Source organism: Erpetoichthys calabaricus, chromosome 9 (assembly GCF_900747795.2).
Source record: "Erpetoichthys calabaricus chromosome 9, fErpCal1.3, whole genome shotgun sequence".
Classification (NCBI taxonomy): Eukaryota; Metazoa; Chordata; class Cladistia; order Polypteriformes; family Polypteridae; genus Erpetoichthys; species Erpetoichthys calabaricus.
This window is the reverse complement of record NC_041402.2, coordinates 35,933,828-35,949,474: the sequence shown is the minus strand read 5'-3', so window position 1 is coordinate 35,949,474 and position 15,647 is coordinate 35,933,828. Positions and strand designations below refer to the sequence as shown.

Sequence of the window (15,647 nt, the reverse complement as noted above, 5' to 3'; positions counted from 1 at the left end):
ATCAATGTAATGAAGTATTATTATTCTTATGCGTCCAGCGCGCTCTCTCTCGCGCACCTGTATGCGTGTGTGTGTCGCTCGCTCTCTCTCGCTCGCTGCACGTGTTCCTGCAGGCATACCAGTAAGTGAATGAAAAGATGGAACTCTGGAGAGAGCAACAAACAACTGTCCGTGACTGAAAACTGGTTTTGGCAGATACATTCACATCTTTTTGAAAGTTTGGCCCTGTGCCTTATTAATTGTCATTGCAAAGGCAAATCTAACAGGAAATTGTCTTTGCTCAGATGCACGCGCAGGCTATCTCGCAGCACGCTCCCTCGCAGCACGCTCCCTCCCCCTCTATCTCTCAGAAGCACGGGAGCCCTCTCTCTCTCTCTCTCTAACATTGTAGCAGTTGTATAAACACTTTTTTTTTAAATGAGTTTTAAGCACAGGGGGAAAAAAACCCAGGCTCCCTGCATGCACAGGCTCTCTCTCTCTCTCTCTCTCTCTCAGCAGCACCCGAGCCTCCCCAGCCCCCCCCCTCCCCCCCCCCCTCTCTCTCTCAGCAGCACGGGAGCCCATGCCCCTCTGTCTCTCAGAAGCACGCGAACCCTCTCTCTCTCTGTAACATTGCAGCAGTTGTATAAACACTTTTTTTTAAAATGAGTTTTAAGCACAGGGGGAAAAAAAGGAACAGTTGAACAAATCCAAACTTTATGTAAAAAAGTTCACCATTTTTAATGAGGCGACTGACAGTAGTGGAGTCAGGCACAGAGAAGGTCAGCTGCTGAGAAAGCGTCTCGACTGTTGCAGGGCGGTGAAGCAGGTGGGACGCTAATGAAAAAGAGGCACAGGGCTTATTGGTTTTTAAAGACTGCTTCCTTCATTGTGTTTTAACCTCAGTTTTAAAGGATTGCGCGGCTCTCTCTGTCGCGCTGCCTGTGTGTGCGCGGCTCTCTCTCTCGGGCTGCCTGTGTGTGCCTCTGTCTCTCTCTGGCGCTGCCTCTGTGTGAACCAAGGTTCCACTGAGGTTGACTAATGAAAAGTCAACGTGGCTCAGAGCTGCATGTGGACTGTGGCACAGACAAACAGAAATAACGGCATGTTTTCCGAGGCGTCGCGTCCAAGTTGGTGGGCGTGGCTCTGCAAGTTGTCGTCGTATCCAATGGTCTAAGAGTTGGTGGGCGTGGCTCCTTCCTGCGTGCGCCATTGGCGTCTTACTTGTCGGCGGTTTAGTGAATCCACGCCCCTTCCAGCGTGCTTTCCATGGGTGGCTACTTGTCTCCCGGCTTAGTGAATTATATATATAGATGCTGATAGTGCTTGTGATGTGGAACTGACTTAACAAACAGAAAGAGCAGTATTTCAGTCAGGCAGAATTGCCTAGCAATTGAATAAAAAGTATAAAATTATTTAAACAGTGTAAGTATACATATTTTACGTCCTGACAGTCCAGTTTATATTGGAAACACTTTCACATCATGTAACAATAATAATAACATAATTAAACTTAAAAGAAAAATCATACAATCTTTTTGATATACTGTACATAGAGTTAATGTTCACTGAGAATCAGATTTAGCCTTGTTGTGGCCTCTGTTTCGTAATGTTCTCCCTTTAATTTGCAAGATAAAACAGTATGCTTTAAGTTACTTTTATATATTTTACAAGAAATAACTTCTGTGATTTATTCTCCCTACAGCCATCAGACAAAATCCAGATAGAAGTTGTATCTCTTACCCTTTCTCCAGACTCGAAGGCAGCTAGAGATGAGAACATTATGAGACTGTTTGTGGAGTACAGGCTTTCCAGTTTACTTTATGGAGAAACACCCTTGTCCCTGTCTACACCCAGGACTGGGCAGACAGTTCACTACAACTACTGTAATGGTGAGGATCTTGTATACGGTTTCTATTTTATGATCACCTTTCTAACTATGTAGCAGCAGCACCCCATTCTTTACAGCTTTCCCTTATTAGGACATTAAAACGACTACAGTAAGAGCAGGTCATTCATTTCCACATAGCCTGTTGCTCTCTATTCAACTAACTATTTCCAAAAGAAAATCAAGCTGAAGTTTTAAGGTCCCCTACTGCCAGTGATATTGGCCAATAAATTATCCCTTATATCTGTGATTCCCAATTTTGAAAGAAAAAGTTCTAAAATTAGTATGAAGTTTATTTTAGCCAGATTCTATTGTTGTTATTGATGTGTTCCTTAAAAGTTCTTTTGACCTCTGTAAGATAGGCTCAATGTGTGTGTGTGAGAGAGAGAGGTCATATTTAATTTCATAACTTCCTGTAATAAATAAATGAAAGAAGCTTTTTTGTGTTATTTATTTGTTGAGGAGTTTCTTTAACCTAAAATTTGATTTTGATTGAAGATATGATTGCATTGGCTTGTGGTACTCTGAAACAAAACTACTGAGACATGTAGTTAAATTACAAACCGTAACAACCTCCAGAAAAATTTGGATGACATATTGGGACAACTTAGCTATTAGCTAAACAAATGGGCATTATGGGCAAAATGATCTCCTCTCATTTCTCAAATTTCTTATGTTCATATGCATACACAGTGAATATGGAATAATGTAAAAATCTGAGTTAAATAACTTCATGACACTATATAAATATGCATTTAATATACAGTGCAGGTGTGTGGCCTACTGGCTAAGAAGTTGGACTTTAAAGCACCACATTGCCATTTTCACTTCCAACCACTGATGCACTAAATGCTGTTTTGCTGTGTTATATAGAGCTTTGAGTTCATGGAGTGTAATGAGAAACAAAAGGATTACTATGTATTGTGAAATTGAAATAATAGGAAAGAAGCTGTCATTTCCTGTTTTTGCCTGAAGTAGCTATAGGCAAGCTTTGTAACAATTTTGAAAGAGTTAAGGTAGAACAGTCTAACCTGGGTTATGTTGTCTTAAAACAGAAAAAAAGAATTAAATTTACTCTTGCATGGTTCTGCAGTTTTAAAAATGTTCATAAAAAATTCTTAACATTCTTATCTGTTGTCCATATTATGAAATCAACATTTTCTCTTAGTTGTTCCTTCACGTGAATGAATCCTTCTTGCCCTGTTTATTTTGAATATATTACATATTTTATGAGAAAATCAGGATGGAATAGACGGACAGTGAGATGTGTGGCAGTTACATTAAAAAGTGTGCCTGGCCATTTTAACTAATCTATTGTTATATGGCAGTATCAAAATGTATATCCCACATGTTGTTTGAAAAAATATAAATGTTAATATTTTTCTTACTGTAGGTTTTTAACCATAGGACTACTGCCATTTTATCATTAGACCTCCCAAAACGATAGATAGTATGGACCTATTCTACCCTGCAGTCATTTCTCAATATTCTTGTGCTCTCTTTATTTCATTTCTTCAGTCTTAGCTAATGTCGTAAGAAAATCCTCTAATCTGACAATGAAAATTAATCCATGGTAGGCGTTTATAAAGGTTTTACTCCCGCTCACACTCTGGAGGCCTAATTAGACTTGTCTGCATAGCTGTAGTCAGGTTGAACAGAATATTTTCTTTAATAAAAGTGAGATTTACTTGAATAGCATCTTAGAGGGAAATTAATAGACTCATTGAGTTGAACCATGAATCCACACGCAATAAAATCTGAAGCTAGTTTGAGATCTCATTAATTCACTTAAATCCATCTGTTATTTAGGATATCTTCACTGTAATATTTTTTCTCATGTTTGTGTACACTGCGACTCATGGGTGAAGGTGTTTTTCATTCTAAATTTCACCTTTTCCTTCAGGCTTGGGGATCTTATGAAGTATATGTGTTGTCCTCTTGTCTTGACTTAATCAAATTTTTCCTTCTTTTTTCCTTTAATAAATTCAAGGTTTGGTTTGCATTTTGTGATTAAAAATTCTTTGTTATTGTTGGCATCTTTCAGTTTTTCTAAGTGTGAATTTTCCTAATAAATCTCCCAAGCATGAACACATTGAGCTCTGATTTAGGCTCTTCTAATGTATTATCCTCCAATATTTGGTATAACATTTTCAAAAAAAAAAATGCATTTGTTGGTGGAAAAAGCCTCTGGCAATTTAACATGAAGATAACTAGTTATCTATAGTTAACAATGTACTTCAACTTGTTTGTGTCTCCACAGTTAATAAACAGAGGTTCACAGATAAAGATACTGTCTTTCTCTTCTTGAATGTAATTATTGTTTTATTAACATTTATGCTCTCTAAAATATCTTTTTTTTTTAATATTTCAGTTGTTTCTTGTAGCGGGCAAGGTAGCAGACAAAAGAAAAATATAACAGACCTTTCTGTTCTGCATGGTCTCATAAGTAAATCAAAAATTATCCAAATTGCAGTAAATATCAGTATATTTATAATAGCTCACACACGTTTCCAATGCTGATCTCAGTCATCTCATCTCTTGTTCTGTCCACTTTTCCTGGTTAGGGTCACAGAAGCAGCAGGCTAAAGATTCCAGCTACTTCTGAGGAATTTCCAAGCTCTTATAGGTTTATTGAGACATATATTCTTTTTTTGTGACCTGCATCTGCCTTTGTTCTTCTCCCTTTGGTAGGTGCCTGAAATATTTCTTGAAGAAACTGATCAGTAGGGCATCCTCACTACATGCCAAAGTCTCTACTGTTGGCTCCTGTCAATTAGGATAAGTCATTCAATTGGCCCTCTATATATTTAGACTTCTCAGTTTGTGATAGAATGTAAGTCCAGAAGTCTCATTTTTGACATCTTATAACTGGACAAGGATGCAGATTAACTGATCCTCACAATTGCTTCTATACCTAATTATGAACAAGACACAAATGTACTTGATCTCATCCACCTGGAGCAGCAGCAACCACCAATATCCAACAAAGGACAAGTTACGTTTTTTGACAGAGATAAATGACATTAGCTTTGGAATTTTTAGCTCAAATCCAAATCACATAATATTCACCTCTAAATCGCTTTTGTCAGACAAATACAGAAGGATAATGCGTGTAGTATTACCCCCACAACTGCATATATTTTCAAGATTTTCTTTAAGATGCTATCACCTTCTTGATAACTTCAAAGCACATATGGACAGGACTTGAACTTGCTGTGGTGCCCTGAAATACCAATGTAAGGGCAAAAACCTGTCCTATTGCTTTAGGGCCAGGATAGAATCCATTTTGCTTCCCCAGGATCTAAGATTCAGTTATTTTACAGCATCTCTATTACAGTGTCCCAACACATGCTTTCCAAGGGAGGCTGACAAGTGTGATTCCTCAGTAATCAAAACATACACACTTGCCTCCCAATTTTGAAAGAGGAGCCCTCATTCTCGAAGTACTTTATGTAATGTCCTCACAGTATTGGTAATGCGTGTTAACCATGCACCACCAGACTCAAGGTCCAGCATTTTAACCTGTAATAGCCAGATCTTGCCATTAAGAAGTGTGTTAATGCCCAAAGTGAACTTACAGAAATGAAACTAATTACGATGGGTGCTTCCTGCAGTACTTTCCCAAAGAATGGGTGTATCAATCTAGTTTTGGAGTTCCTTTAATATGCCCTTTACGCCTGTCAACAATATGCATAGTCGAGAAAAACATTTTCTCTCCATTGCTGGGCGATGCCCTGCGTATCCTTGTTGTCATATGGTTTCCCAGAACCTCTTTGAAGCTACCCAAAAGTTTTACATCATGACCTTAGCAAACTGCTTACACACACATACACAATCCTTTACTTCAACCACTGCTGCTCCCTCCTGTTTAAATTGTCAGTACATATCAAGTAAAATCTGGAAACCTTTTGTCAACATTGCATAGGATAGCTGTTTCTTTAAAGGGTAAGTTTGGTTTTTTTTTTTCAAATTATTTCTTAATAATCATAGTATCTAATAATGTGCCTCTTGAAAATGGATTCAAAAGTGAAGCATGCTGTATAAATTTAAAAAAATAACTAGCCAGCTCTTGCACTTTATAATTGGAGGTAATGTTTACTGGGGTCCCAATATGGTTAAAAGCATTAAAACTTTCTGAACGTATCAATTTTAAAGCCAAAAATGTTATTAATTATTGAAGCAGATTCTATTGCAAACAGCATATCCATGTCGTTTTATGAAGGAAAATTCATAACAGGTTTCTGAGATTTAAAAGGAGGCCAGCTGCTCATGTCACTTCACTGTTCACCCTCTTATGCAGTAACATTTTAGGGCCGGGACATGGATTCACCTCAGAAAGTCATCACCAAACACTAGTTTATTATTCAATGTTGATGTCCAGATGTGAATAGATGTCTATGTTCTGTAGGCCAATACACAATAATAACTGAAAATAGTCACTTACGATTGCTCATATGCTTTCACTGCACTCAAGTTAATTTTGTTATCTTGATAAGATATTGCCTGTTTCCATTGTAGTCTAGCAATAGAAAGTTTAGTACAGATGTTTTAGCATTGGAGAGTGATAATTCAGAGCTGTCTTTCTTGCATCACAGTACCAGGTTTTGCATGGAGTTTCAACATTCTCCCCATGCATTTATGGATTGTTTGGTATCAGTGTGTTAGTGAGTTTACTCACTTAACAACATTAACCTCAGATCTTTTATTGCTGTATCTTTAGTAAAAGTAACTAATGAATTAAAAATTTGATAATTGGTTTGTGGTGTTTCCAACTGTTCCATCGTGGTTGGACTCTGTCGTGCAAAACTCCACCCACAACATCTCCTGAGAGTAGACAAGCAAGCAAAGAATGTACCCTTACCTCAAGAAAATAGTACCAAGCACAAGAATGTTTTATGAAATTTATAATTTATAGTTTACTTTGGTTGTCACTGGCTTATTTTCTTAACTTGAAAATGTTGTTACATCAAAGTGAATGTATTCAATAAGTTTTAAGACTTTTTCTTCACATTGGGACCCCAGTACCCATTAGCACTTTATAAAATGCATAACCACATTAAATGTTGTTTTTTTTTTTTATTATTTTATAAAACATTCTTCTTATTAGAATGCACTTTCAGGTGGCAAATTAATATATATATCTTGATTATGAAGATACCAATACCAATCTTAACCTTTAACTTAACAGGTACAGAGTCCTGGGGTTTCCATTGTGACCTTCCTGCTACAGCTCCTTGCATCTGCCTGTACTGCTAAAGTTTTCAGTTGTGTCCATTCCGAGTCCATGTTATGGACCTCTCCAGAGGCAATAAATGAACAAAATCCAAACAGATAAACTCCCCACCCATCAGTTGCTCACCAGTTTGGTGGTTTGTCTTTCTGAGACTTATCTGTCTAAGACAGCCTATCACCAGATCATTGCGACTCTTTGTCAAATCAGATGATACAACTATATGCCAGTCATTGGCACACATTGCTCTGGCAGTAGGTACACTTTCAAGCAATCTTATGTGTGAACATACAGTAGTATTTATTATGGATGATATATGACTACAGTAAAATTCCAGCTACAATTTACCGCTTGGGATGAATCAGGGTTATTCCTCCAAAGCACACTCCTCAAGGTATTTCTGCAATTTCAGAATCAGAGTTAAAGCTTGCCATTATTTCTGCAGAATATGTAGACGGCAGACTTTCAAGTTAGAATATTCTAAATACTTGTTTGGCACAAATATCAGTCAACTTTTTCCTCTATGGCTTTCCTCCAGTGGCGAGTCTCACTATCCCTCATCTGGGGGAACATGAAAAAATGTATTTAAAAACATCATGTAAGTCTTATTTTCTTCCCCCTAGACCAATAGTCTTAGAAAGTGTATGAGGCTCCTAACAACATACCTCTCCTTTACAAAGTTGTAATTTTAGTTGAGGTGATTCTCAGTGTTATTGCTGCCATGTAAGTTTAAATGAAATTGAAATTAATTTAGTCTGTCCATTCTAAAATAACTGATTCACTAAACCATTTACAATAAGCCTCTCAGAAATTATATTGTAATTAAATGTTCCTCAAACTTTTATGTTTCTAAAATAGCATCTTATTAGCATTGTTTTACCCTTCGATATTAATTCAATGGTTGCATTCCATTTATTTTATGCTTAGTGTTAAGTTTCTTAACACTTTAGACATTGATGGGCTAGAAAAGATTAATTGTAGTGTGTTACATAAAGAATACATGCCAAACTTTAGATATTTGAGACATCATGATATGTGAGCACTGTATGTTTGAGTGCAACGTCTAAAACAGATACATATATACATACTTTGTTGCTCCTAAAGAAAAATTACAGTGTCAAAGAAGCCAACACACAAAACTACTTAGTGTACATTAAAGAAGAAATGAAAAGATAAATAAAACATTCCATAAGTCCAGAATCTAATTAAATCGACTTATTTAATTAGAATTAATATTATAAGTAATAGGAAAATGCTAGAAGGAATGAGAGAGATTCAGTCAAATGCTCCTGTTCATATTCCATAGGTTAATTAGGGTGCTTTCATACGAATCATGGAAGGTACTTGACTGATACCACTTGAGCTTCAAATATTTTAGTTTGTAGTCATTTTTAAATCCTGCTTGCCCCATTATGTGGCTTGCCAGTGCCTTTCAAGAATTTAAAGAAGTGTATTAAATTTCCCTTTTCCTTCCTTTTTACAGGATGTGTTTATTCTGTTTCTCCAACCTTTTGTTGTAAACTGCCTATAACTGTTACTTCAGCTACAGTACATTGTTTTTTGTATACCCGTTCAAGGACAATAATGTCAATATAATACAACTGTGAGCACAACTACATATAAAATTCCAGCTTTAGCACCTTTGTTTTAAATTACTCTGAAGGAAGTTAGGCATAATTCTATTTAAATGACTTTAACTACAATGTGCTCTATATTTTTGCCATTATGTGTTCTATGTTTTTGAAATTATCATGACACCTGTAATACCAGATTACAAAGGTAGCAAAAATAAGACCTGAAAGCTGAAGTATTTCAGTCTTCTGTAATGGAATACATATCTCAGTTGGTTAGTTACATTGTAGCATTGGATCGCATAATCTACATTTTTCTTTTAATGTGCTACAAATGATTCAAAGCAGGTGACAGCAAATGCATTAAGTTGTGCATTAATATTCCTGTTACATTAAACAAAGGGAATGTTTAACAGTTGACTTGCAAAACATAACACATATTGAGTTTAGGTCACTTAGGTTTCTGTTTGGTGTTAAAAAAAAATGTTACTCTGAGTGTGTTTTGTATTGTATTGTATTTCTGTGCTGTTTATTATTGATGGGTTTAAAACATTTTGGAAACAAGTAGGGGGTGTGTTTTTCAGTTTTGGTTGTTTTTTTGTTGTTGTTGCATAACCCATCTCAGTTTTATAGGACACAGATTTGATGTAACAAGAACCACACCTAGCAAATATGGAGTAACGATCAACAAGCAATGTTCAGTAACAAGAACAATAAACAGACAAGGACTTAAGAATGAGCATGGCAGAGCATTGATCAGGTCATGATGAGAAAACAAACATACTATATAATTAAATACCATTGGCAAAGTCACAGGCTTTAGACAGTTTCACAAAACCAGAAACAATAGGCAACAAGAACCCAGTACCAGTACACAGTAATGATTAATTTAGCCCCATTCACTTTTTGAATTAATCATCATATAATTTGGTGATAAAACAATTGGGAGAGATCTGTTCACACTTGCTTTTCATGTGAATCATGGAGCATTTACATATCTCATTTCATCTGTTTTTCCTTAAAAAATTGGCAGATGATCAAAGTCATTTCCTGTGAACTTATAGAATATTTGCAAAAGGTCAATATGTAAATGTATACAATTATAAAATGTGATATATTTATAGGTATAAAAATCAGCCCCACACCCCAAAGTTCTCATAATATGTTTCTGCTGCCCTACTGTTCTCAAAACCTGTAATGTTAAAAGTAGCTTTAGTAAAAACTTAGATGTATTATGGTTAATAAGTTTTTACCATCTTCAACAGTGGTTACAATCCATGACCACATGTATATTACAAGAAACTGATGTAATAAACAGACAAAGAGATGAAAGATCTTTGGGGCACCACGAGGGCCAACCCCGTATATTCAAAAAAAATGCACATAAAAACTCTAAAGGAAAGAAATGTCGAAACAACGAGAGTCTCCATCAGACTGACTCTAGATGGCATTGCTTCCAGAGATAAACATCTTAGGCAGGAAGAGGCAGGAGCAGGCAGTGGAAAATGACATCAGGGATGTCATGGTTGTCAGTCTTCCGGTCTGCAGAGACAGGCATTATTTCGACAGTACCCTCTGCCTTTCTAGATGATTAGTATAACTATTCAAGCCCTTAAACTGTTCCTTATTCGCACGCATGTGACATGGTATAATGGTGCTGTCTGTAGTGCCAGAAATATGGTTGATTTATGTCATATATTTATAGAAGCTGTTTAGTTTTTGTCCTGCGGTGGGTTGGCACCCTGCCCAGGATTGTTTCCTGCCTTGTGCCCTGTGTTGGCTGGGATTGGCTCCAGCAGACCCCCGTGACCCTGTGTTCGGATTCAGCGGGTTGGAAAATGGATGGATGGATGTTTAGTTTTTTTGAAAGAAAATGTGATAACATTTTGTTGACTTTTTAATAAGAGCCAATACCATATATTTTTTAACTTCTCTGTAAATTGGACACTAAAATGATGCAGATTTTATAACCACATTAGCACCACACAGTGGCAAATCTTAGATTTTATTGACTGCTCTTTTTTTATATGCATTTACCTGCATGGAGCTGAACATTTCAGTATAGAGGAAGACAGTTTTGATTTTTAAACGATGATGCATTTGCAGTAGAAGATGTCTCTTCCTCAACTACCTACCTCTGTGGGAACATGTACATAAAGGAAAGTAACAATAGCAAATAAAAAAATCTTGTAAGATATGTTAATAGTCACCCTGTTGCCCCCCTTTAAATTAGGGAAATGCAGTTCCACATAATAAATTTGCTACAGAGTGTTTACATTCAATCACTATGCTATACATAGCATTATAGACTGTATTTAAGAAATGGCATGCACATACCATATATTTTGATATTACACTCAAAAAATTGTTTTGTTACATGTATTGTTAGAAATGTATTTTTATCCTGTTTCATAAGGAAAATGTGAATTGGGACCATATAGCCTCAAGTAACAACAATGTAATTCCTTTTGCCAATCAACAGCAACTGTGATTGGCATTAGATGGATTGGTTAAGGTTAATTGTGAAGCATATCTTTATGCAAACTAAATTGCATATTTATAGGCTCTTGAAGTAGTGTTTGCAAATTTGATCAGCAAGTTAATATAATCTTTCCCCTCAGCATTTTCAAATATTTTAAGCAGTTTATCAGAACCATTTTCAGAAATACCAGTCCAGTCCGGGATTGAGTAAACAATAGAACATTGTAAAGGAAATGAAAAAATGGAAAAACATATATTGCATCTATCCTTCATAAGGTAATTTTAGCACACCTGTAATGTAAGATCAGATGAACAAGTGGTGAGCCCACCACTAGGTGATCCTTTTCAACTGCGTAATATTTGGTAATAGAGCACTTGTTTATTCTTACTGGTGGAAAATCAGGATGGATTTCAAAAAAACAAGAAGTTCTCCAGTGTCATCATTTCAAGAGTTTCACTTTGGAAACTAAACAAGTTCTATTTTTGTCTAAATGAAAAACTTTGTTTTCTGGTAAAAGTAAGACATAAAAATGGCAAACATCTGGAAAAAGGAAGGCATTGTGCTGCAAGCAGACTGACAATTTAGGGACAAAGGCAAAAAGAAGACATACAGCATCTGGAGATGATTTCTTTAATACTTTTTGGGAGGTATGATACAATCTATGCTAGAACTTTATTCTCTAGTATATTCGAATACAACTGATTTGTTTGAATGTGGAGTGGCACCTTGGCACAGTCTTGGGATCCTGACCTAGTCACTGTCTAGGTGGATAGTGCATGTTATTGATGGTCTATGTCGTTTTTTTCCCACTACACTGATATTCCTTTAACAGTCCAAAAAATCAAGCATAGTTAGGTTAAATAGTAAATCCAAATTGCCATTAGTAGGAACTGAATTAAGCAGGTTTGAAAATGGACAAACAGATCTAAATGAGGAGAGGGACACCATCCTGCACTTTTAATGTAATTTTTTAAAATTGTTCAACAGATTTTACTAAGATGCTAGAAAGGTGCCAGATATGTTGCAAAATGACATAGTTTGTGAGTGGCAGGAACATTAAAGTGTCCACACAGATCTGTATGCAGATCAAATGACAACAAAGGAACCCAAAATGGTTGAATGAATGAACAGTTCTTATTAATGGTGTTACAGTAATACTGGCAAAGGCACATAATAAGAGCTCCTTGTAGTATGCCATAACAAAAAAGATAGCCATATCCAAGTTTCCATATTTTTTCCAACAGACAAAAAATCTCCAGTACACTGTAATTTATTATAACACACTGTAGTTGTACTAATAAATAGTGATTATCCTGCTCATCTTTTTCAGAAGAGTAAAAACTCTTAAAATAATGGTCACTTACTTGTCTGTTCTTTGCTATTTTAAACAAAGGCCCTACCACAATAATTACGATATATAAATTTTACTTACTTTTCTGCTGTTGTATACTGTAGCTTGTATAAGTAAACCTTCAGTGCAAACATCCTGTACATCCTGAGGACAGCATCAATAATTATTTCCCAACGGCTGAGAGACAACCAATTCAATGAATTTAGTTGTGGTAGTATTAGACATGTTAGTTCAAAAGATTCTAAGATCAGGATGTTCTCTGTTGCCTATACTGTATGTTGCTGATCTGTTAATCCATTCTATAACTGTTTTGAAGAAATATAATCATGAGTGTGTCAGTGTCTTTTTCAAATTTGTATATTATGAATAAGAGTTACCCTGCTCTGTCATTCATACTTATTTAGGAACATGATCTTAAAGACATTTTCTGTCTCAGTGTTTGTGAGGATACAAGCAAACTAGTTAAACTGTACTATCCTTTCAGTTTGCAAATCAAATGTTTTTCTTGGGTATTTGCTTAATTTCACACTTTTCACTAAAATGGGGAATATATAAGCCTGTTTAAGTCCTACTTCAGGAAAAATCCATTTACAAAGCATGTCTAGAACAGAAGGACTGATTAATCGTCATATTACTGTTACTTGTACTCCAGAATAGTACTCCAGGACTTAGTCATATTTATTTACAAACAGCTCAATTGTTAGTACTACTACCCAAATGGATGTTCCATGTATGCCTCTTTCATAAATGCAACAACTGTTGCTATAACAAAAGGATTTTTAAAATGCACATTCTGTTTATAATTCACAAATGTGTTTTATATTCATAGAGTTTCCTCTCCCGTCGATTTAATTCCCTCAGGCTCTCCTGAATCTCCGGACCATTTTTTTTCTATAGATGACAGAAGGTTTTTTTTTTTTTTTTTTTTGGGCCTCCTGAAAATTACAAGTACAATACAAATACACATTTTATATAAATATATGTATGCAGAATACTTAATGAGTTGTGAAACAGTTCACAAGTACTATTATTACTACTATTATTTCTTCTCATATAATGAGATATGAATTATGGACTTCTCATTTATTAGATAAGAGTATATTGTCAATTCACAACCATTCACTATTTTATTTTAATTGATCTTTTAGCACCAGCACATAGTGGTAAGCGCTGTTGATTTTCAGATCAAATCCATACTAGTACAGATAAAATTGAAAAAATTGATTATTTTTTCAGTTTTGGCCTTCTGTCCACACTGCAACAATTTTTGACCACTGAAAATACATCATTTTGAAAGCCCTATGTAAAGTGTGTAAATAAGAAAATGTTGGACCTTGCATAGCAGTGTGGGTTTGGAAAACTGAGGTTTTTAAAAATCCTGACCTATGATTGCCACTGACTTCAAATTTGTATCTCATCATCTCATCTTTTCTGTCAGGGATAGTCATTACCTAACTTTTTTTATATGAGCAGACAGGTACTGTGCCTTGAAACACTCAAATAGTTTGTTGTTTTATTTTGGCAGAACTTCCATTTCATTTTCTCCAAAGCAGTGGCAACCTTATACCTGCTTGTAAGCTTTAAAACAAGCTGTATTTCAACGTCTGTCCAGACAAAGACATTTTTTTTGTTTTTTCCTTCATTCATTTATCTCAAGTTTGCCACATTGACAAACACCAAGCTTTGCTGATAAACCGCACATGCCCAGTTGGCAAGATTTACACAGTTGGCATTTCAGTGTGAGTGACCGGTGTTTTCATATTTATCTGTGTTAGTGTGGACAAATCTTATGCTCCCAGTTATTGCTTCTGCAGAGTTTTTATATCCGCGCCTATGGAGGGATATTTTGGGTTAATTAAATAGATAAATAAATATGAAAATTAAATGTGTTATAAAATGTGAGAATGCATAAATAATAAGACAATACTATGTAAGCATGACTAATTAAATATTTAATGAAATATGTTTCTTGTTGCTTATTTCATTACGTATGTATTTATATAATTATTTCTCTGTATTAGATTATTAAATTAGGTTAGATATATTTTATTAACTCCCCAAGGCAGGAGTCTTGTGTCTGCCTTTAAATGTAGCACTTGATGTCCAACGTGCACTCTACAGGTAACTATGTATAAACACATATCATTACGGTATTTGTTATACATTTTATACATATTACATATATATACATATACAAATATATATATATATATATACATATACATACATACATACACAGATATATATATATATATATATATATATATATATATATATATGTATATACATATATATACTAGGGGGCTTCACCCCCTGCTAGCTTCGCTTGCCAACCCCTGTATTTGGTTTTCCGGATACACACTTTTATGATTGTTTTTTCTTTGAATTGTTGTTATTTCATTAGTTTCACTTTTATTTCAGAACTTCTGTAAAAACAATATTTGTAATCGTGCAAGTCCCAATATGCTGAATCTTTTTAATGAGGTCAGGATAAGTTTCTCTGTTTGGAATTTCAGCACAGACAAAACGATCTACATCATCAGCATTTAATATTTTTTTTTTATTTTTTTTTTTTTTTTAATTTTATTAATTTTTATTGTAATCATTCCATACAAATAGATCAATTTATAACCAAACAAATTAAAGACAAATCAAACCCCACCCCTGAGAAGGAGAGCTTAGCTAAAGGAGAATTGCTTAGGGCTTTTTAATAAGACAACAATAAGCAAAGGAAAGGGAGAAATAAATATATATGTAAATAAGAGATGGAGAAGGGAATTAAATGCGGTAATAGTTATTTCTCTTATTCTAAAATAATATTGATCAGATCTTGCCAGGCTTTGAAAAAATTTTGTACAGATCTTCTAACTGAGAATTAGATTTTTTCCAATTTCAAATAATATAAAACATCGGTTTCCCACTGACTTATCAGAGGAGAGTTAGGATTCTTCCAATTTAACAGAATAAGTCTGCGTGCCAAAAGTGTAGTGAATGCAATCACCGTTTGCTTGTCCTTTTCCACTTCAAGTCTGTCTGGAAGAACACCGAACACAGCTGTTAGTGGGTTAGGAGGGATTGTGACCCCAAGGCTGTCTGAAAGGCACTTGAAAATTTTTGTCCAAAATGATGTTAATTTGGTGCAGACC

General features: G+C 35.3%; 1 protein-coding gene across 1 annotated transcript in view; it reads left to right on the top strand.

Moving 5' to 3' along the window:
* Window positions 1-15,647, top strand: part of rpgrip1l (RPGRIP1 like) — a 209,977-nt gene that overhangs the window by 179,705 nt on the left and 14,625 nt on the right. The window contains exon 23 of the mRNA XM_051931527.1: window positions 1,685-1,871. Coding sequence (XP_051787487.1) covers window positions 1,685-1,871 — 187 coding nt within the window. The remainder of the gene's footprint in view (window positions 1-1,684; window positions 1,872-15,647) is intronic.